Below are 22,845 nucleotides of genomic sequence, written 5' to 3' on the forward strand. Positions count from 1 at the left end.
CTCCCGGGGCAGGAGGGACAGGGCGCTGCCCGGGGTCTAAGGGCAGGGACACCATCCATGGGGCTCTGCCCTCATGGCCCAGGCACCTGCCAGGCCCTGCCGCCTCGGCCCACCTAATGCCACCGCCCTGGGGGTTAGGCTTCAGCGCAGGAATGAGGGGCGCGGGCCGCAAACATGAGCTGGGGAGACGCCACGGCGGTTGGCCTCCCCTCGGCGCCGACCCTGGGCGCCGGCGCTCGCTTCCCTCTGCGCCCCGAGGACCTGCGGCCGCGCCCGGAACCCGCTGGCCGCCGCGCCGCACCCGCCGGGGGTCACGCTTGGGCGACGGACGCGGGGTGCGCGCGCAGCCGCCGGTGCGGTTCCGGTTCCGGCCCGAGGAGGACGAGCGGGGCCCGCGGCCGCTGAGGTAGAGCCCGCCGCCCCCGAGCCCCGCCGCCCCGCGGGCAGGGCCCCTCCTCCCGGCCCCGCCTTTCTTCAGCGACCGGCCGCTCGTCCCGCAGCTTCGCGGCCGCAGGGGCCCCTGGGTCACGCGGAGGGACCGTGTCGCGGCCGGGGCCCCGCCTCCGTGGCCCGGGGAGTGGTGGGCAGTTAGTCGGGCCCGCGTCCAGCCGTCGTTGGAGGGGAGCTTGATCTGCCATGTGTCAAATAAATTGATTTCCGCTTCTCTTTGGGCCTGGAGGAGGCGCCCCTGAGGCGCCTGCACCCCTGCCTGCCTGTCTGGTGGCTGCGTGCGCCGTGTTCGGTGCACAGGGTGCGGATTCGGAGCGGGCCCGGCTCCTCTCGGCCAGCAAATCCCTAACGGTGACGGTCTGTGCGGGCCGGGTGTTTGCAGGCCCTGCGAGCGCCCCTCTGGCGGGAGATGGGAGACTTTAAAGAGGAGGTTGGTGGTGAGCTGGGCTTTGAAGGATGACTAGGAGTTTGCCAGAAAGGGAAAGGAAGAGAACCTGGAGGTGGGAGCAGGACTCTCCCGTCCCGTCTGGGCAGTTTTGATAACCAGCCAGGAGGGGAGCTGTTTGTCGGGGGGCGAGGGGGGGGGGCGGAGGTCCGGATGGCAGTCGGGCAGCAGGGCTGTGCCCAGGAGCATAAACGTTAGCAGTGGGCTTCAGGGGGCCCTGGGAGGTTTCTGATGTGAAACGTGACTGTCTAGTGAGCTCCCCTTGGTCCCGGCTTTGACCGTCATAAGAGGTTTCCTCTTATGCACGTCCCAGAACCTCTCAAGGCTGACTTTGGTGGGTTAACGGGGGCCAGGATTGTACGCTTTATCCTGCCAGATGGCATTTTTGAAATTGTATGTGACTTCCTGATATGGATGTCAGCTGAAGTGTTTGTTTTTCCCTTCGGTTTGTTTATTTGAGTGTAGTGATCACCAATGCAATGTGAATGCCTGTTACTTAAAAATGTAACTTTAAAACAACCCCAAACCGCAGGCGTCATGTTGAAATGAATGTCCCCCGCCACAGGGGAGTTGCAGCCACCTCTCCCACCCCATACGCATCAGGGCAGCAGACAACAGGAAATGCTGGGGTCCACTTTAAATTCAGGGTCTGGGGAGTGGTGTGGATCGAACAGGTGCTGTTTTATTCATTTTGAAACCAGCCACCTTCATTTGAATGCAAGTATCATTCTTATGAAGTAATTTCTGTCCCGTGGCTACATGGCGCCGAGAACGGTGCGGCCATGTGCGTGCCCTCTGTGTGCGCCAGGTCACTCTAACATGAGCTCTGCGCGGCGGGGTGTGTTGCCCCGTCTACTGCTGGAGAAATGATGGCTTAGACGGGTGAACAGAAGCCAGGAAGAAAGGAGCTTATTTCCAGTCTGGGTCTATATTGACTCTGACACCTGGCCTTAACGCAAAGAAGTGATCTTACTGGTGTTGGGGTAGTGGTGAGAGCAGTGGTCTTACCGAGAGTCTGGACCGTTAGAACAGAGAGTGGTCTCTGCCGCCAAGAGGAATGTAAGAGCGTGTGCCCTTCCCTGGGAGAAGGCTGTCCTGGCTTACCAGGATGCAGGTGTCTGCTTTTGACTGGGATGTGTCACACTGCGGCACGGTGGGCTCGACGCTGAGGGCAGTATCATGAAGTTGTCCTTGGAGAAGGGCACCCGGCTGGACTGTACATTATCTGCTGCAGTGTCACTCCAGGCTGTGCTGGTGGGGGTGACGGGTGCCCATGGCACCTGGAGGTGTGGCTCTCCTCCTGATGCACCTGTTCCCTCTGAACCTGGAGGTGCTGAGAATGGTGACACGGTCTTCTGCCGTGAACAGATTTCTTTTGGCTTGTCCATGGCAGGGCCCTGATCCCTGCAACCGTGGAGATTTTATCTCTGTATTGAAGGAATTTATGATGGTTTCAGAGTCACATGCCTGAGTGACTTAAAAGCTGTTTTGAAGGGGTGGCCCCAGACCCCCACGTTTGGTGGAAAAATGTTAGTACAACCTCTCTGAAGGCATCTCTGCGTATTCACCCAAATTAACGGTAATTTCTGTTGTGAGGCTCCGTGACGAGCACTGTAAGGACCACTTCTCGGCATCTGCTCTGCAAATACCCCCATGTGAGCACGGGTGCGCACACCCTGAACCTCCTGCACATGCACTTGGCGGGCTCCTAGCCTGAGCTCCAGCTACACTGCCTCTCCCGGGAGGGCCTGCCTGTGCGAGGTGGAACTGTGTCTGTCTGGCCCCCGCCAGTCCCCATGGAGAGCCTCATGGTCCTGCCACCTCCTGGACACTCAGGGACTCGGTGGAAGGAGATGCCATGGGGGGCCCAGGGGCGCAGCACACTGCTGAGTCGTGGGCGCAGGACTAATGCAGCGAGCACTTGAGCGCTGTTACTGTAACTTACTTTCTCACTGTCTGCATGAATGGAACTGGTTCAGACCCTTTATGAACCAGTAGCTTTCGTTAAAAGAATACTGTTGTATCTTATTTATATTTCCTTCTTTCATTCAGAGAAATTAAAGAGCTGTAGATAGTTAGAAACACCCTGTAGATCCACCATCGAGAACAAGTATTTTTTAAAATATTTTTGTCTCTTTTTTTGTATAGAATAAAATACTGAAGTTGAAGCATATCCGTTTTTTTAAAATGACATTTATTAGACTTTTATCTGATTACAAAAGTCACACATGCTCATGGGAGAAAATTGAGAATCACTAGGAAGAATATGAAGCCGTCAACTCTGTAACCCGTGCGCGTGCGATACCTCTGGGTTGTAGCCGCGGCCACCCCTCTCTTGGCCTGTCTGGGCAGGCCCCTCCACTACTGGGCCGCGGCCCCGACAGCCCCGTGTGTGGCCCCGATGGCCCTAGCCTGTCTAGCATTAGAGGTGACACTGTGTTGAGCGGCCCGCGTGTGCACCCTTTTGTACCTCTCTGCATATTTCCTTAGTACACATTTAAAAACATTAGTATACATTTAAAAAGGGCTTGCATTTCCTGTTTTCTCATCTCACTTTGAAGTGGCTGAAGCATCCTTTGGATGGCTCAGTCTGTGCCCCCAGCCTCGCCTGGACTGGCAGCATCGCCTGTGCCCTTGATGGCCCTGCAGTGGCCTCTCGGCCCCGCCATGGATGCCACCCTGGAAGCAGTGCAGGACAGCGCAGGGCGTGTGGGCAGTGCAGGACAGCGCAGGGCGTGTGGGACCAGCCAGGCCTGGGTCTGGAGCTCTGCTTCTCTGGTTACTTGGTGGTTTCGGGCAAGTCACATGACCTCAGTTTCCCTTTGGAGTTGTGTCCATCCATGGCCCCTGCGTATGGAGTCAGAAGTCAGCTAGCCCACCCTCCCGCCACTAATGGAGGCCCTGGGCAAGGGAGGGACTGTGGGGTTGGCCCCACCTTCAGGTCCTCAGACCGAGATTCCAGCATCTTCCCAGCTGCCCCCACCCTTGGAATGGTGCAGAGCCCGGGGAGCCAGCAGGGTGCTCACACCTCCCTGTGAGAGGTGGGAGGTGCCTGTTTCCCAAGACACAGCAGGGGAGGCCCCGCGTGGGGTGGCCTGCAGGGAGGCATTGAGAGAGTCCGTTCTGTATGTGTCTGTGCCGCAGCTGCAGCCCTGATGCCTCTCTGACACCTCCTGGGGGTTGGGGTGCGTCTGTGTGAGTAGCAACTGGCTGCCTGGGCGCTCTGCTCCTCAGCACCCCAGAAAATGCTGCCACTTCAGCTAGCACCCCGGAACATCACTGAAGCCTCTGGCAGCAGGAATCTCCCTCGGCCCCTAACCCAGAAATACTGGTGGTAGGTTTTCTGTTTGCATATTCTCTGTTTTCGCTTCCCTCATGCCTATAAAGCAAATAGAGAAGAATTTGCTAGAAGCGAGGACAGCAAGCATGTTAGAGCCACCCCTCCGCCCCGGTCTGCATCCCACTGGCTTGCTTTCTTCTGAAACTGGTGCATCTCACGTGCTCATCACGTTTCTTGTTTTCTCTGGTCTAGCCCAGCTGTTCTCTTATAGTTTGTCAGCTTGCTTTATCACACCAGAATCTGGGGGTGTAAAACCAGCCATGAATCCACCTCTGAGCCATGAGCCATGTGTAAGGCCAGACACGGAGAGGCCTTGGACGCCCTGGCCCTCAAGAGGCTGCCTCTTAAACCTGGGACTGGCGTGGGTCATGTGCACTTGAGAGCCACCCGTTTGGTAGAGGCCATGGAGCAGCCCAGCTGGAGGTGCTGGCCTTCCTCCTTGTCTGGGAGGCTGGAGCCACTCCCCTGCTGGCCAGGCTGGAAGGCCTTCTATTAGGAGGCCCGGCCGGTGGGAGAAGCCAGCTGACCAGAGGGACACCATTACCAGCACACTAAGGGCCTCTCACTTAGTAACTGGGTTCTGGCAATTCTTATGGTTGTGGAGTTTGTTTGTTTTGTTAGGTAATTACAGTGTTGTGTGTAATCTGCTTTTTTAATTAAAAACAGAACAAAACTGTTAGTACATGTAACAAACAGTAGCACATTAGTTTTCCCTGTAGCAAATTAATGTGAGAGAAACATGAGGCTGACAGGAGAGAAATGCTGAACGCTGGGGAGGGTGTGGGAGATGCAGGGACAACGTGGCCTGCGGGCCACCTGGGACACCTGCTGTCTCCCAGGTTGTTCCTGAGCTGCTGTTTGCTGGGCCTGTCGGAACTGGGGGATGGGAGTTCTAGCTTTTATTCTGTCACCTTGTGGGATGGCCCCTATGGGAATCCTCCTCAGCCTCTGGCATTCAGAGGTGCTCTGGGGGCCGGGCCTGTGCCCATGGGAACAGGTGGAGACGCCTCCCACCCACAGCAACATGGGCCCTGAGTCATTCCATCCCCCTGGGGCTAACGCTGCCGTGTGCTGGTGTGTTTGGCTGGTGTGGGACGGCCTGGGCTCCTGTCTCCTTTAGGGGCTGGAAAACTGAGCTTTCTCTTGTAAACTAGAGTTAAAAGTGGACACCTTGTTTATATCATGTACAGGCGGTTGAGGGTGAAAACATCCTATTAATAACACTCATTAAACATCCTCTGGGAGCAGCCTCTTAGCTCCTGGTCAGGGTGCTGCTCTGACCAGGAGCCGCAAGTTGGAGCCGAAAGGTCAGCAGAGCCCCAAGAGTGTGCCTGGGGAGGGAGGGCCAGTGACCCTTCTTAGCTCCAGAGGCCACAGTTGGGAGTGGCCCCTGAAGGAGCTGGAAATGGGGTGAATGCTTGTTACTGACCTTGATGGGCAGCCCTGGGAGGGAGCCAGGTTCAGTTAACGTTGGTGGTAAAGAATCTGGGGCGGCAGAGGGGCTCCTGACATCCTGAACTCACCCGACTTCAGTTATAAACTGCTGTTGGTGCAGAAGCAGTTGGGAAGTGTGCACCCTTTCTTACTAAGTGCCCACACTCTGGCCTTTCCCTGTGGGCAGGATCCTGCAGGATGTGGCCCTTGAAGGCCGGGGCTTTGAACCGACTGCAGGAGGCTGCACAGCCCCTTGCCAGGCCTCCTTTCTCCGAGGCACCCAGAGGAGTTCTAGTTGACAGTCAGCTGGGCACAGTCCCTCCCAGCAAGCTCTCCTTTCTTGCTTGACCATTTTGGTCATCGTTAATGTTTTGTTTTTGGAGAGAGGGAGCAAGCTCCCAGAAGTCCCCCGTTCGGGACGTGAGCCATGCGTGTCCGGCTCCAGGGGTGCCCAGGCCCTGCCCGCTGCGGAGGGATGTCCTCACTCCTCTCGGCTGGGATCTTCCCAGGCTCAGACTTTGAAAAACAGTTTTTTCAGAATTTATGTTAAGTGTATTGAATTCTTTGTGCTTCTCCTCAGTTTGACCTAGTTTGGTTTATCTTTCAGAATCTTGTATGCTTTTGACATCCTTAACCTGCGGCTAAGTGAAAAGCTGGAATGTTGGGCACAAAGACCCCAAAGGGGGTGTATTGGGAGAGTTAGTGTTTCCAGTCTGGGGTGCCACCTCAGGATGACCGTTAGGCGCATCTCATCTGGTGCAGCATTTTAATTGGACCTCCCTTTGGTGACTTAGGATGGGGTTTGGTGGGGGTGACATGCTGCCCCCTCTTTTCCAGCCCCACCCCAGGTGGATCAAGTCGGATGTCATCTGCAATGCTGCCCCACATGGCGCTGTCCGTCCGGTGCCGGGTCTGCGCCGTGGCCTCCTGCCCGCCTGCTCTCTGGAGACCTAGAGGGAGTGGCCTCCTGCACACGGGCCCAGAAGCCCTCTCTGACAGGGGCGCCCCGGTGTTCAGCCGTGCCTTGGCCTTTGGGGCCAGAACCGCCCTCGTCGACCAGCACGGCCACCACACATACGTGGACCTTTACTCCCGCAGTGTCCGCCTGTCCCGGGAGATCTGCAGGCTCCGCGAGTGCACAGGCGGGGACCTGTGGGGGGAGAGGGTCTCCTTCATGTGCTCCAATGACGTGTCCTACGTGGTGGCCCAGTGGGCCTCATGGATGAGTGGCGGCATCGCTGTCCCTCTGTACAGGAAGCTCCCGCAGGCCCAGCTGGAGTATTTCATCCGGGACTCCCAGAGCTCCGTGGTCCTGGCCGGCCAGGAGTACGTGGAGCTCCTGAGCCCAGTGGTCGGGAAGCTGGGGGTCCCACTCCTGCCTCTCCCGCCCACAGTCTACAGCGGGGCAGCGGAAGAGCACAAGGATGGGGAGGTGCTAGAGCGGGACTGGAGAGACCGGGGCGCCATGATTGTCTACACCAGCGGGACCACGGGGCAGCCCAAGGGCGTGCTGAGCACCCATCCCAACATCCAGGCCATGGTGAGTGCTGCTGTGTGCTGCTGCCACAGGCCACAGGGCCGCAGTCAGTGGGCACCTCTGGGCAGGGTCCTGAGGCTAGAAGCGCCTTCTGGGGGGGCGGCCTGTCCATTCACTTTTCTGTAGGGCTGTTCACAGCAGCTGCCATCACACCAACCCTACCTGAACTATGGGGCGATAAAGGGTCACGGTGCCGTGTGACTGCCAGGGCCACTAGCCCACGTGGGATGACTCCGAGGAAGGCCAGGGGGCTTCAGCACTCAGGTGTAGAGGGAATCATGGGCCTGTTGATGGGCCCCCATAACAAATGATGCCAACAGGGCAGCTTAATCAGCACTGTATTCCCACGTGTGGCATGTGGAGGGCAGCAGGGGCCACCACATGTGGCTCAGAGGCACCGGCCATGACGCACACACTCAGGATGTGTGGCCAGCAGACTTCAGGCTGGCTTGGGAAGCCGGGAAGCAAGAACCCACATGCCCACATGCTGGGCATTTCTGGCGTGCGTGGGACGCTGTGCTCAGCAGCGACTGGGAGACTCGATCAGCACGACAGTAAAAGCCGAAGAACTGCCTGGAAACCCAGCTCTGGGCCCTGCCATGGCCCCAGCAGGGAGGGTGGTGCTGAGGTCAGCTGGGAGGCTGGCTGGACAGAATCAGGCCTGGGCTCTGGAAGGCCCCGAGTCCCAGGGCCTGTTGGGGCTGAAACCATGCCCCTGACTGCCTGGGGCAGAGACACCCAGAGTGTGTGCAGAGGCCTAGGACACCCCGACCGAAGCCCCTTCTGTCTGGCTTTGCTCTCTGACACGGGTGAGCAGCCGAACCCACAGGTCCCGGGTCACCTTGTTGCCGCCTCCTGCAGATGCCGTCAGAGGCGGGTAGCAGGGCGCCTCCTCCTCCCTCAGCACACTGTCCCCCATCTGAGGCTGTTGTCCTGCAGGTGAAGGGGCTGGTCCACAAGTGGGCGTGGACCAAAGACGATGTGATCCTGCACGTCCTCCCGCTGCACCACATCCATGGCGTGGTCAACAAGCTGCTCTGCCCGCTCTGGGTGGGAGCCACCTGTGTGATGCTGCCCGAGTTCAGCGCTCAGCAGGTGAGTGGGGGACAGGCGAGTGGGGACAGGTGGGGCCCGAGGACCGGTGCTTTCCTGGGTGTGGCTTTGCCAGCAGTGGAGGCTGTTGCCAGTGTGACAGGTGACCCCAGCTAGGCGGCCCAAGCATGAAGGGCTGTGCTCTCAACTCTGGGAGGTGGAACCCCACCGAGTCTACAGCTGGAGTCGAGGTGTCAGCACGGCTGGCCCTGCCTGGGGGCTCCAGCTGCTGGCAGCGCACACCCCATGCCGTGGGGCTGCATTGCTTCAGGCTCCGCCTCTGTGCTCTCGTGGCCACCCTCTCTTCTGGGTCAAGTCCCCCTCTGCCTCCCTCTCGTGAGGACCTGTGATCACAGCGGGCCCCCTGGGGACCCAGGGGGAGCCTCCATCTCAAGAGCTGTAACCGCCTCTGCAAAATGCCTTCTGCTGCACCAGGTGACGCTTCCGTGAGGACTGGGACTGGGTGTCTTGGGGCTGTCAGGTAGCAGAGCACGCAGCCTTCAGTCTTGGACTGGGTGGCCCAGCCGGGAGCTCTGAACTGTCTCCTGGGGTTCCTCATGCTGGCATGTTGTCCCTTCCCCCCGCCACTGTCAGGCTGGCAGGGGTGGGGATGCTGCACTCAGCCTAGCCACTGGCGCCCACTCGGCATTCCTGCCGCTTGTCTCTCTTGCCCCTGGGAAAGTACCTGGTTCTCTGCCAGCAGCTCAGAGCTCATATTTTAGTCGAGCGTGAATTTCCTCACAAAGGGGCCCCTGAAGGCCTGGGAACCTGGTCTGCAGGATTCGTCATTGTCCAAGGCCCCCGTTTGGCAGGTGTCAAGAGCCTCAGGTGGCATCCTCTCCTCAGGCCTGGGGCCTTCACTGCTTGGGGTGGGACCTGCAGAGAGTGGGGCTCTGAGGACACGCAGACCCCAGCGCCAGTCAGCCACTCAGAGCTGCAGCCCAGGCCACCTTCTGCCTCTCTGAGAAAGAAGAGCAGGGACCCCTGGCCCTGGCCCTGAGCCTAGGAACATATTGGGGAGCCCAGCCCCAGAGGCGGAGGATTAAAGAGAAGGGCCCTCCCCGTCCCTTCCTCTGGAGAGACTCCCTGTTTGCTGACAAGTGACATTGGGCTTTAGAGAAAAACATAGTGGTGGGTGAAGACAGGGCATTGACCTGGCCCGAGAGCCCTGGCACAGTCCCGACCAGCCAGCAGGCGAGGCTCCTGGCCTTCTGCCAGCCCTCCCTACAGCCCCTGACTCTTTGTGTTTTATTCCTAAGCTGCAGGCCCCTTAGCAATTCCAGACGGACAGTCAGGAGCTGGAAGACGCCTTTCAGGGCAGCAGCCTGAGGACCTGCCTCCCCCTAGACATACGGCTCGGCAGGGGCGGTCAGGCTTGCCAGGCGCCCCACGTCTGTGGGTCTCAGCACAGCTCTTTCCAACCCTGGATCTGTGCTGACATTGAGGAGAGGGCTGTGGGGGGAGGGCGGGGCACCTGCGGCTCAGCTGCTCAGGGAGAACTGACCCCTCCACTAAGGGCAAGCTGGGACCTAGCGCACTTTGCCAGGGAGCTTGCGCAGTGCGAGCCGCAGCAAGTGCCACAGGGTCTCTGAAGGATGCAGCCCCTCCCCCTACAGTTCTCCACGCACCTGAAGGGCCTCCTGGGACCCGAGAGCCCTCGGCACCACGGAGCGCACGCAGGAAGCTGTGTTCTCCTGTCGTCACTTTGAGCTGCCCTGCTGCTCCTCTGGCCCGGCCGCCCCACGAGGTTTCCTCAGGAGCTGTGGCTGGGCGGCTGTGGGTCCCCATCACCCCGTACTCTGCATGCTGGGCGTTCACAGAGGCAGCAGGAGCTGTGTCTGCAGATTCCCTATCAACAAGGAGAGGGGCCCCCTAACTCAGAGCCCCGGAAAGCCTGGGCCAGGACCCACTCCTCACAGCCATCTGGATGTGGAGAGAGTCCATTTCCCAGTTACTGATTCCGGAGGGACACCAGTGCCCTTTGTAGGTGTGGCAGGGGTGCAGTGCAGGGCCGGCTCAGCAGAGGAAGGCTGAGCCGAGACCTCCCCGTGAACCCAGGCCTTGTCCCCCAGGGGAGTCTGGCCCCTCCTTGGCCTCGCCCCCCTATGGCTTCCTAGAGCATCTCCCAGGATGGTGGGGGATTTAGGGTCCAGCATTAGTGAATGAGTGGGTGCGTGGTCCCCACTTTGTTTCAGGGGATGAGCATGGCTCCAGGGCCTCTGGCTTTCCGTCTGACCTTGGACCGCGGGGCGTGCTGGCAACAGAGGTCAGAACCCTCTACAGACTGTCTCTGTTCTCTCAAATACCCTTGTGACCACCGAGGTTGTGTCACAGGCGAATGGGGGAAAGTCTCTTGAAACCACTTCGGGTGGTTATTTGTCTAGTGAAATGTTACTGTACAGCTCCTCCAAGGCATCACCCCGGATAGATGGCAGTGTGACTGCTGTAGATTGCTTTAAAGTGAGTCGCTGCTCTGCAAAGCCCTGGGTTCATGCAGGTCGGTCAGACCCAGGGTGGCACCTCCTGTGCTCACAGTTCTGCGTGCGATCGCCAGAGGTGGCATGTAGCCGGCGTGGGCCACGGGGGATTGCTTGGAACATGGGCACAGACCCTCATCCCCCAGGGTGGGAAGCCCCACCTGCCGTCCTTGGCACTCCACCCTTTGAAGACATCTTGCTGGCTTTAAAGCTTGAAAGAATGAACTTTGCTGAATACGTTGTTTGTTGTGGCTTAGATAATCTGAAAATAAGAGTGGATTTTGGACCTGTGCAGAGTCAACAGGGTTAAACCAGCAGGGGTCTCAGACCTGCCCCCAGGGTGTGGGCTCTGTGTGAATTACCTGGCCCCCGAGCACTCCCCTGTGTCCCCACTGTGGCTGCCACCACGTACATGGCAGTGTCCACTGAGCAGCGAGGGCCCTTGTCTGCTGTGACAGTGGGGTGCCTGCGGGGTGCCAGAGGTGAGGGCGCAGGGCCGCTCCCTCAGAGGGTCCCGCCGCAGACCTCTGTGGTGCGCAGCCCGCACGGGGTTTCTCAGAGCTACAGCAGAGCCAAGTCCTGGAACACGCAGGGTCTCTGAACTCACAAGTTTATATTACACTGATGACTAGTCAAGCCCACTGTCAGCATTGTTAAACACAGGTACGCCTGCTTTTTGAAAGTTTGTATTACACCATTTTGCTTTTACAAAAGACCCACACAAGTACCTGATATCACTAACTGGAAGAAATCTAGAGGATTTTTGCTTTTATGAAAAAAGGTGAAGAGTGAAAATAGTGCTGCGCTGGTTTTGCAGCGAGTTTGGTGGTGAAGCGGCAAGAGGCCCATGGATCCCTCCCCTGGCCTCCGTGCTTCGCTGGATCTTGTGCCCCATTAGCAGCAAGTGTCCTGGGGCATCAGAAAAGCCCCGGAGAACTTACTTTTGGTGTCTGGGAATGCTCAAAAACTTTTCCATGCGAACTAACAATATTGCTGCTTCACTTTACGCCCTCTCACTTATGAAAGGCTTCATAGGCACGCGCTACTTCCAGACCGCGGGGGAGCTGTGTCAGGGTTTTGTCTAAGCTTATATTTAGGGAATCCATGTAAAGCAGTAACCAGGCTTCCGAGGGATGGCCCGAAACCTGCAATGGCGCCTCAGTGGTCTCAGGTCATCCGCCGAACAGAATGTGTGCTGACGATAGGGTGACCGTCTGTCTGCATCCTGCAGGGCTGACTGATGAGGGGACAGTGGTCTGGGGGCAGGCAGGAAGATGGATGGGCCAGGTGCCTGGTGTCACCCCAAAGAACGAGGTGTCACTGTTGATGAGGCTGCCCAGAGCCTCGGTCGCTTCCTTGTCACAGGTGGCCGCTCGTGGAGGAGGCGGTATCCACAGGGGGCTCCAGGTCAGGAGGACTGCAGGGCTGGGCCTCGCTCCTCTCCGCCCACTGGGGTCCCGCCCAAGGGGGGCCAGGCCCGCCGAGCACAGTGAGCTGGGCCGGGCGGGAAGTGCTCCAGGCCCTGGTCCTCTGGGCTGCGGCACCATGTTCCACGAAGACCATTCTCGGGGGGCCGCGTTCCCACTCAGCACCCACCAGTGCATCCTGCCAAGGCACACCCCACCCAGGATACTGTTTGCCTGGGTTAAGCAGACAACTCCCCTCTGGGACCTGAGAAGTCAGCTTCTTGTCAAAGTGTCTGTGGGCCGTTTCCAGGCTTGGTGCTGGTACAGGCAGAGTTCAGGCCTCACAGCTCTGAGCACAGCCTGGGGGTCACTGGGACAGGGGTGCTCACAGGCCTTAGGAGCCAGCATGCAGCTGTGTCCTGTGTCTGGCCTTTCAGTATGAAGTGTCCTGCCTTACAGGACCGGCGCACCTAGACACGCAGAACAGGAGCCATTCATGGGTGTCATTTAGGACCCCCAACAAGAGGGACCCACTTCACAGACTGAGCTGCTGCAGCCCTCACTGGGCTCGGCAGTCTTGCAGCGGGTCTCCGTCCCGGCTGCAGGCAGAGTCACGGTGGGGAGATGGGGAGGAAAAGAGGTGCTGGCCCCCACTCTGCTGCACCCCCCATGGGCAGGACCCCAGCTCCTCCAGGGCCCCTTGTGTGCAGCCTGGCAGGAGCAGTCGTCTCAGAGCTGTGACAGCTCTTGTCTGCTGCCCCTGAAGTGTTTTCACTGTAACGCGTGTGTGCTAAACGACAGGAGGGACGGCTCCTGCTTTAGGGGTCACGCTTCGGGACAGCAGCCGCCCTCTTTGCTGCTTCACGTGAATTCCGAGGATGGCGAGGCCTTCCCAGCTGCGGGCGGCTCCTAGGAGACAGCACCTGGCTGCACTGCCTCTGTGCTGTGTGCTGGCGTCCGTTGCCAGTGCTGGTGAGCACAGGACTGGTCAGCACGCTTCATTGGCTGGCCACATGCTCTGTCCATGCATCAGCCTCACGTGGGAGGCCTGGCAGGGACCACAGGTCCCCAAAGAAAACGGGCGGCCGGCATGGCCCCTCCTCCTCCTCACCTGCCCCGCCGGTGTGAGGGACGCACCCACATGGCGCCTCACGTGGGATGCTGTGCCCTTTGAGTCTGGGGCGTTTTGTGCCTTGCTGTCCAAGTGCTCATGGTGACAGGCCAGCCCTTGTGAGCAGAGTGGGGACTGGGCTAGGGTGGGGGTGACGGCAGTGCTCAACAGCGAGGTGCTGGCAAGGTCTGCACACAGGCCAGCCACACCAGATGCAGGATGGCCACCAAGCTGTAAATGCCACTGTGGCCAAGGAGACAGGGCGCCAAGCTGTTCCTCGCCAGCCGGGTCAGGGTGTCAGTGCTCCCAGGGGAAGACCAAGTGGTGCGCGGTGTGTCTGCCTGGCTGCAGTCCTCCCAGGACCCACACCTTCCTGGTGGTGGGTGGCGGGTGGCAGCAACAGCCTGGCACACCTGTGCTGCTTGAAGTCAGCAGGAAGTGGGATGCCACCCAGAATTCACAGCAAATCCACATTGCAGCTTGGAAGGGACCTGAGGGATTCAGTCAAATTAATATTGGGCACGAGAACACAGAGACGCCAAAGCTGTCAAGGCCATGGCTGCACCTGGCAGGGGAGGGTGACAGTCAGGGGGCTTGATCCCCGCGGGTTCCTGCAGCTGCAGCCTGGATTTCCAGCACATTGTCGTCACTTGCTGGGCTCACTACTTTGTGCCTAGTGATTCCGAGCTGCTAGGTCTTATCGCCTCTGCGCAGCCGTGGGAGGAAGTGTAGGAAAGTTCACCTTCACCGTGTCTCCTCATTTCTGTGCAGCAGAAGGGCAGTGGGAGTGGTGTTGATATACAGGAGCCTCCCAGCCCTTCCAAATATTGATTCTTAAACATGAATTGTTAACATTTTTCTTGCTAAAAAATAATAGTTCACTTGTCTATAAGGAATTACAGAAAATCAGAGTTTTAAGGCCCTTGGCGAGAGAACCCAGTCTGACCCCTCTTTTCATCATAATAAAATCTTAAATTAGGGAAAGTTTCAGACATCCACAAGAGACAGGAGGGCCCTGCGCCTTGGCCCGGCCTCAGCAGTCACCAACTCAGAGCCATTCTTTTTCTGTAGAAACATCTCCTATCTTGGGATTGTTTTCAGACATCATATGGTTTCAGCATCTCTAAAAGATAGGGACGTGTTTTCTTAGAGTCAGCAGCAGCTCTGCCAGCACAGTGAGGCGCCGGGCGAGAACCCCTTATCTCGCCTCGTGATGCCCCAACACCGGCATCACCGACGCCCTTCACGCTTTCAGTTGGGTGGAGTCAGCCCCAAATGACGGCCCTATCTTGTGCCTGATGGACATGCTGCTCGTGTCACTCCCCATGCAGGCGTCCCTCGGCCTTTTCCTTGCGTTTTGTTTGTTTGCTTAGAAATTCGGCTGTGTGTGCTGTAGGCTCTCCCACAGTCTGTTTTGTGGTTGCACCCCTGTGGCATCATTCGACATGTTACCCTATCCCCTGTATTTCCCCGAAGCTGGGTAGTTAGATCTAGAGGTGTGATAGGATGCAGGGTTTTCGTTTTGCCTTGTTTTGGTGGGAGGAGCTTCAGAGGTAGGTTTGTGTCTGTCCAGCCCCCATCTCGTGCTGTGATGTCAGTGCTCAAGCTGCAGAATCACTGGGGTTCATCAAGTGGGGAGTGCTGTCATAGCTTCTTTTAATTGAGGTATAATTGACATATGTGAAATTGTGTGTGCATTAAGTACCTGGTGCATTTGTATCTGTGTGCACATCTGTGTGACAGTCACCACCAGATGAAGGCAGAGAACATTTTTTTTTCCTAGTACATAAATATTTATCATCAAGCAAGCACATGAATAGTTATATCATTCAGGAGGTCACTAATCAGAGAACATTTTTTACACTCTGAATGTTCTCTTGTGCATCTAGTCGGTCCCCCAGCCCCCACCCAGAGGTGACACTAGTGTGGCCTCTGTCCCCATAGGTTAGTTTTACATGTTCTGCGTATAAATAGACTTGGCAGTATGTGCTCTTTTGTGCTTTTTAGGTCATACTATTTTAAGATTCATTCTTGCGTTGCCCCAGTGGTAGTCTGTTCCGTTTGTGTGGCTGTGCTGTGCTCCACTGTATGAAAGGCCACGGCTTATCCATTCTGCTATTGGAGGACACCGGATGTTTTCCCACTTGGGGATATCATGAATAAAGCTGCTGTAAACATTCTCGTGAAGATTTTCCTCAGAACATTTCTCCTGGATTGGTGCCAACAGGGCAGGGTACTCATGGGGCTGGACTTATATTTAGTTCTGGGTGAAACTGCCAGAGTTCTCCAAAGCAGTTGCATGATCTATACTCCCACCAGCGACGTACCCAAGTTGTGGTCACTCTGAGTCCTATGTACACATAGTGTCGTCAGCCCTGTGCGTTTTAGCCACTTTTGGTGAGCGTGTGTGTGTGTGTTCCTTTCCTTTGTTGAGGTGTAGGATGTGTCAAGTGAAGCGCACTGATCTTAGTTCAATGTGTCTGGATGAATATACCCTGTAGTGTGTGTGCAGGTCAGAATATAAGACGCCCCTTCCCACCAGAAGCTCTCTCAGCTCCTTCCAGTTAGCATCCCAGGAGCCACCTGCCTCTTCTGATTTTTGTGACTTACATGCCTACCTATTCCTGAACCTCCCAGGTGGTGTGGTCATAGTGTCGGTGCCCTCTCACACCTCAGTTCTCTCACTGAGAATGGTGTTAAGGTCATCCCTGCTGTGTGTGTCAGTGGCCACACCTTGTATCACCAAGCATCACACAGGTCATCCAGTCCCCTGGTGATGAATGTTTGGGTTCATTCCGGTTTTGGCTTTATGAATAATGCTGCCCAGAACATTCTCATGTATGTCTTTTTGCAGGTATGTGCTTGCGTTTTGGGGGGTAAGGGGTGTGAATACCCAGGGGTAGAATTACTGGATCACAGAACCATGTGTGTTAGACTTTATAAGAAACATTTCCAAGCGGCTGTCCATTCTGCGCCCCTGTCAACAGTGCAGGCGCGCTTCAGTACTCCACACCCTTGCCCACGCTTAGCTGTGTCAGGGTTTTTAAATTCCAGCCATCGTAATGGGTGTGTAACGTTCCCTTGTTTTGTTACACAATTCGCATGTCTCTGTTGAAGAATGACATTGAGCCTGTCCTTGTGCTTCTTGGTCATTCAAAGATCTTTTTATTATTGACCCGTGGATGTTCTTTACATATTTTGGACAGAAGGCCTTTGTCAGAAAGACAAGTATGAATCTTTTCCCCCAGGCTCTGGTTTCATAAACCAGTTACTTTTTTAATAGTGTTTTGATGAAGATAATTTTTAATTTTGATAAATCTAATTTGGAAATAGTAATAGTGGGCATCCTTGGCTTATTCACAGTCTTGGGGAAAGCATTAATATTTCACTGTTAAGTGTGTTGTTAGCTGTAGGTTTTTGTAGATACTTTATATCAGCTTGAGGACATTCTTATCTTAGGAATGCTGAGAGTTTTTATTATACAGCGGGTTGAATATTATCAACTGATTTTTCTTTATCTATTGAGATGATCATGTAGAATTCACCAATTGTAAATGATTCAGTGATTTTTTTTTTTTTTTAGTAAATTTGTAGAGTTGTTCAACCATTATCTCAGTCTCTGCTCCGTGCCCAGCCCCTGGTGAACATAGTTTGCCTTCTGTCTCCATAGACTTCTTTTCTGGACTTTGTGCATAAATGGAATCACAGGATACCCAGTCTCTGTGTCCGGCATCTCTGAGTTATCCCCTCGTGTGGCTGTATCACGTGTCGTTCACCTGTTGGATGGGCGTTTGCATTGTTCCCAGTCTTTGTTAAGATTAATGCCGTCGTGAACATTTGCATGTGGACCCTTGTGTGGGCGTGTCTCAATTCACCTTACATAGATATATAAGGGAAGAATGGCTAGATTGTACGGCAAGTTTATGTTTAATGTTTTAAGAAACTGCCAAACTATTTTCCAGAGTGGTTGTATTGTTCACATTCTTGCCATCCGGGTGTGAGGGTCACAGTTCATTCGCATCCTTGCCGACACTCGTTCATCAGCTTTTGACTCATCGTTGTCATCATTCTAGAGACACAAAGCAGCGCCTCGTGGCCTCTGTCTGCTGTTCCGGGACAACGGAGGATGTCCAGCGTTTTTCATGTCACTTTTGCATCCACATGTTTTTTTGGTGAACTGTCTTTTCAGATCTTTTCCCATTTTTTAATTGGGTTATTTGTTTTCTTATTATGGAGTTGTAAGAGTTCTTCTTGTATTCTGGATACAAGTCTTTTATCAGATATATGGTTTGCAAGTATTTTCTCCCAGTCTGGCTTGTCTTTTCATTTTCATAATGGTATCTTTTGAAACATACATTTTTAATTTTGAAGAAATCCATTTTATCAACTTTTTAATTTCATAGATCATGCTCTTGGTATCACATCTAAGCAGTCTTTGCCTGACCAAAGGTCATGAAGATTTTCTCCTATGCTTTTTCCTGTACGTTCTGTAGTTTTAGCTCATATATTCAGGCCTTTGGGTCCACTTCAGGTCACCTCTTGTGTGTGGTGAAGGAGGGATCTGAACTTCATCGTTTTCATGTGGGTTTGCATTCCAGCTGTTCAGCGCTGTCAGTTGAAAAGATCATTTTTTCTGCCACTGAGGTGACCTGGCTCCTTTGTCAAAGATCAGTTGGCCATGGACACAGTGGTTTGTTTCTGGACTGTCCTCCGCTCCCATGACCTGTGTGTCTGGTCTTATGCTATGATCCATGCTGTTGTTGATCACTATTGTGTCAGGGTAAGTTTTGGACTTGGGAGATGTGAGTCCTCCACCTTTATTCTTCCTTTTCACACTTGTTTTGGCTCTTCTGGGTCCTTTGCCTTTCCTTGAAAATTTTAGGGTCAGCTTGTTGCTTTTTGCAAAACAGAGCTTTCTGGCGTTTGGGGAGGAAGGCGCTGAAGCTGCAGTTCAGCTTAGGGAGAATCGGCATCTTACAGTACTAAGTCCTCTGCTCTGGGAACACGGGCGTCTCAGTGCCCTTGGCTCTCCTCTTCTGCCGCCACAGTCGCGACCCGGCAGATGGCTTCCTGTCGCCCACGCCGCATGCGCCTGTCCTCTCCTTCCTGTTCTTCAGATCGTCTCCATCGACGTGCATCTGACTTCTCGTGTCTTTTCTTCTGCTTCAGCTAGTCTGCTAAGTCTGTCCAATGAATTCTTAATTTCAGATAGTATATTTACAGTTTTATAACGGTTATTTTTTGCAATTCCACTTCTCTGATGAAATCCTTGATTTTCCCTTATTTTGTTCATTTTTTCTTCTAAATTTCTTACCCTATTTATCAGAATCGCTTTAAATCCCTCATCTGATAATTCCAGCATCTGGATCTTTGAGGTCTGCTTCTGTTGATTTTCTTTTTTTGTGATCACGGGTCCCATTTTTCTGTTTCCTTACACGCTTTATAATTTGAAGGGGAGACCAGTCATCGTCTTTAAAATCGTGATGTCATTTCTCCTGAGCGAGGCGTGTCTTCCTCTGCAGCAGTCGAGGCGAGGAGCCCGTTACTCCCATGCAGCTGGGAGTGGGGTGGGTCGGGGCGGGACCACAGTGCCAGTTCCCATTCACCCCGGGCTCCAAGTGCAGCGGGGCACAGTCTGCTTGGGGTGTCGAGCACCCAGGCCACGGGCTCCCCATTCTCCGTCCTGACAGTGGGCTCCTGGGCGGCACTGCAGCAAAGAACGAGTGTGACTCGCCAGCTTTTCTTGAAGATTAGGGTAACACAAAAGCATTTTAACTGGTGAGACACTTGGAGCATCCTTATATTAAAAAACAGGAAACATCTGTTTATGGGGTAAAATACAAAACTCCCCTGATTTTTCTGGTAAAACAAAGTGTCATCCATCCCATCTGTTGCTCGCCCATGGGAGCCTGGCACTGTGCTGACTCTCGGGCACAGGGGGGCACGTCTGTCCTGACAGCAGACCCCAGACTGGAACCTTCCTCCTCCTCACAGGACACCCCTGCGGCCGGACGTGGCCGTCCCCCGGCCCAGGCAGTGGCCCCTTGCCGTGGGAGCTGCTGACGGGCCCTTTAACACTCAGGAAGAGGACAGGCCTCTGCCCCGAGCTCGGTTCCTGCAGCAGAGGTGTCTGCGGCCCCCCGAGAGCTCCCTGGCCTCTTTGCTGTGCGCTTCCTTTCTTCTTTCCAGGTTTGGGAAAAGTTCTTAAGTCTTGAAACCCCACGAATCAATATATTTATGGCCGTGCCCACGATATACAGCAAGCTGTTGGACCACTATAACAAACACTTCACCCAGCCTCACGTCCGGGATTTTATACGTGCAGTTTGTGAAGAAAAAATTAGGTAAATGGAAACAGTCCACCTTCCCATCCAGAAAGTTTTAAAGATCAGCAAATGTAACTTATTTTTAATAAATCCATTCTACTAAGTTTCAGGAAGCAGCATTTTAGGAATATGCCTGTCTGTGCTCTTTATCATATCCTCCCTGTATCTGTCTGTGTTCCACTCCTCTGTGTCTGTGTGCGTGTCTCTATTCTGCACCTGTCCATACTCTGGTTGTCTGTCCGTCCTACGGTGGTATCAGGACGAGGGTGAGGACAGCAAGCTGACCTTGCCCCTGTCCTTCCTGGCCCCACACCTACCCAGCTCTGGCCTCCCATGCCCGCCGTGTCCCGCTGTACCGCCTCCCTCCTCTGTGCTCCAGTTCTCAGTGCCCTCCCTGTCGCTGGCACCATGGCTCTTGCCGTGCTCCCACAGATCCCCATTCAGACGCCCCCCTCAGAGGCACGGAGTCTTGGGGTGAAGCCTGCTCCGCCCTCTCCTTGAACCGTAGGCCCTGACCAGCTTCTCCCCCGCTCTTTGCCAGAGGGGGCTCAGCGGGCTAGCTCCGAGTGAGCAGCACAGCACCTGCTCGCCCCCTGGTGGCTGTCGGAGGCGCTGCGGGCCGCATCTGTGACAGAACACCTGTGACACCACTGTGCGCGGGAGGCTGGGCACGTGTGAGTGCAGCGGCCTTCATGCAGTCTGCATGCGGGCACCCACGGCCTCCTGGCCACCCCGCATGTCTGATTCCTGGCCCTTAGTACAGCCCAGGAAGGCCATCTTTGTCTCCCGGAGAGAATTCTGGATTGTCCAAGACGCACATTCGGCGTCATTGTCGTTCGGCTCCCACCATCCTTGGCTCGGTCTGACGTGGACTGCAGCCTGCCATCCCCCTGCCCACACTTCACGAGGCATTGCAGGGCGGGGCACCTGGTGCCGGAGGTGTCCCGTGCAGGCACCGGTACCAGAGGGGGAGCACGTTCTACCCAAGTCCACAGACCACAAGCAGAGAGGGAGTCAGGGTGACTTCTGGGCGACAGAGGCCCTCAGACCTCACCATCCAGGCTCATAGCAGGGAGAGTCCTTGTGGGTCGCGGGCCCTGGCGAGGACATGCAGGGCGTGTTGCTGCTCTGGAGCCAGGAACAGCAGCGCCTTCTCTCCACACACGGTGCTTTAGTGACACGGTGACGCCACAGCAACCAGGTGCTCTCGGGTTCCTGTCCTGAGCCCACCGGCACAAGGCCGGGGAAGCTCTGTGTCCCCGCTGTGGCAGGTGAGAGCGGGGCCCGGCTCCTGCTGTCTGCCCCTCTATGCCTCACATCTGATGGCGTTTTATCAGTGAACTCAGTTCTGTCGCTGCACTCTTACTATTATTGCTGTTACGTAGGGTTGTCTGTGGGCAACACAGTGATTATCTGCAGATGGTCGCCAAAGACCCTGAAATCATTTCTTTTTCCTCAATTACCCATCCTTTTGAAGAAGATTGACATTTCAAAATATACCCCATAAATGATTTTCAAAGAACAAAGTTCAGTTTTAGCCCAACTGTAGTTTTTATCGTGGATTTTAGTGATGTTGACTGAAAAACAGTTTACATTGTCTGTCTCTGTGCTGGGAGGTGCCGTCATCTCTGAGAAGCTGACGTCGCCTCCGGTGTGCCTGCTAGGTTGATGGTTTCCGGATCGGCCGCCCTGCCCCTGCCTGTGCTGGAGGCCTGGAGGAACGTCACAGGCCACACCCTGCTGGAGAGGTACGGGATGACGGAGATCGGCATGGCCCTGTCCAACCCCCTGACCACGGCTCGCTTGCCAGGTATAAGCTGTGTCCCCTCCCTCTGCTCAGGGCCCCTTGGGGCCAGTGAGTGGACGTTGCTGCCTTGCTGGGCCAGGAGAACCTTCCTGGGGTGCTGGGCAGGCAGCTGTGGCCCGTCCCCTCTGGGCACTCACTTTTCTACCCAGTGGCCAGCCATGGACAGGATAGAGAAGTGTTCTTTAGGCCATGTCCTTCCTGGCAGCCTGGGGGACGTGTGAAAAGAATGGCACCACCAAGACCTGCGTGCTCAGCAGAGCCGGCAGGGCCCTGTCCACTCCCAGTACCTTTGGGGCCCTGCCTCTGTCTGTGCCACGCTGGCTACGGCAAGAGCCTCCTAGAGCCACGCAGGGCTGGGGACAGCAGGCGGAGTAGGGTGAGGGGGCCTAGCGCCTGTGTGCGGTGAACTGCACCACCTGGCCGCCTGCTGTTCTCGCTGGGTTCCTTCCGCCGGTCCTCCCACCCAGCCGTCTCCGAGGCGTTCCCCTATGACATCGGTCCTTGGTGGGAAGTGTACAAGCTGGGCCTGGGCCGGTGAGGGGGTGTTCTGTTCCATCCCCCTTTCCAGTTCTCACGACAGGCTCTTGCAGTTTGTCTGAAGCACTAGAGAAAGTGCAGCAGCTCTGTAGCTATGACAGCGCCCGTACATCCATTCCTCCTGTGCACAGTGAGGGCCACCCTCATGTTCAGTCCTAGCGTTTCAAAACCTGGTTGTGGAACCACTGTCACTTTCAAGATAGAGAGTTTAATCACCTTCTGGAACCTTCCCCTCTCCCGAGGTCAGCACTGCCACCTCCCCAGGGCCAGGCAAGCACATACCTATTTTTTCTTCCTGTGGTTGTGCGTTTTCAGGAACGTCGCACACGAGTCCTATGGTATGTGGTCTTTCAGACGACATAGTGGAACTTGTCTGAGACTAATCTGTGTTGCTTCCGCCCATTGCTGTTGTGTGGACAGGCCCCCGCATGTCACCCTGCTCACTGGCTGCAGGAGACTAGGTTATTTCTCGTGGGCAGTTACCAATACAGCTGTTGTAGACATTTGTGGGGATACATGTCTCACTTCTCATGGGTGAACACGTGGGCAGGGTGTGGCTAGGGCAGATGCTTAGCTTCCGGGAAGCTGCAGACTGTCTGCGGAACAGCCCCTGACCTGGGGTCCTACCCAACTGAGAGATGAGGAGACAGGGCATTGAGAAGTCACTCCCCTGAGCCAGGCAGCTGGTGAGCGGTGGTGCAGACATTCACTCCGTTAGACCTGAGACACCCACTTTGCCAGAAGCACAGCAGACAGCATAATATGGAGGAAAGAGAAGAGGGAAAGGTGGGCAGGGAACCTTGTGGGCCTCACTCACAAGAGCAAACACCAGGCTGAGAAGCCAAGCCCTGGAGCCAGGATGGGGAGCCGGCAGAGGCTGTGT

At 55.6% G+C, this 22,845-nt stretch overlaps 1 protein-coding gene across 8 annotated transcripts in view; it reads left to right on the forward strand.

The window, feature by feature from the left end:
* Positions 1 to 320: 320 nt before the first annotated feature.
* The window catches only part of ACSF3 (acyl-CoA synthetase family member 3), a 51,918-nt gene continuing 29,393 nt past the window's right edge, over positions 321 to 22,845 (forward strand). For 6 of the 8 annotated variants that reach the window (XM_036993973.2, XM_073226103.1, XM_036993971.2 and 3 more), the window contains exons 1-5: positions 321 to 406; positions 6,507 to 7,209; positions 8,146 to 8,301; positions 19,482 to 19,636; positions 21,283 to 21,428. In XM_036993973.2, the coding sequence (XP_036849868.2) occupies positions 6,532 to 7,209; positions 8,146 to 8,301; positions 19,482 to 19,636; positions 21,283 to 21,428 (1,135 nt within the window). In that variant the 5' untranslated portion in view covers positions 321 to 406; positions 6,507 to 6,531. Of the gene's footprint in view, positions 407 to 500; positions 881 to 4,042; positions 4,230 to 6,506; positions 7,210 to 8,145; positions 8,302 to 19,481; positions 19,637 to 21,282; positions 21,429 to 22,845 lie in introns of those variants that run through there. The other 2 variants (XM_036993974.2, XM_017662275.3) reach the window with 2 other exon arrangements.

Source organism: Manis javanica, chromosome 17 (genome assembly GCF_040802235.1).
Source record: "Manis javanica isolate MJ-LG chromosome 17, MJ_LKY, whole genome shotgun sequence".
In the NCBI taxonomy this organism is placed as follows: Eukaryota; Metazoa; Chordata; class Mammalia; order Pholidota; family Manidae; genus Manis; species Manis javanica.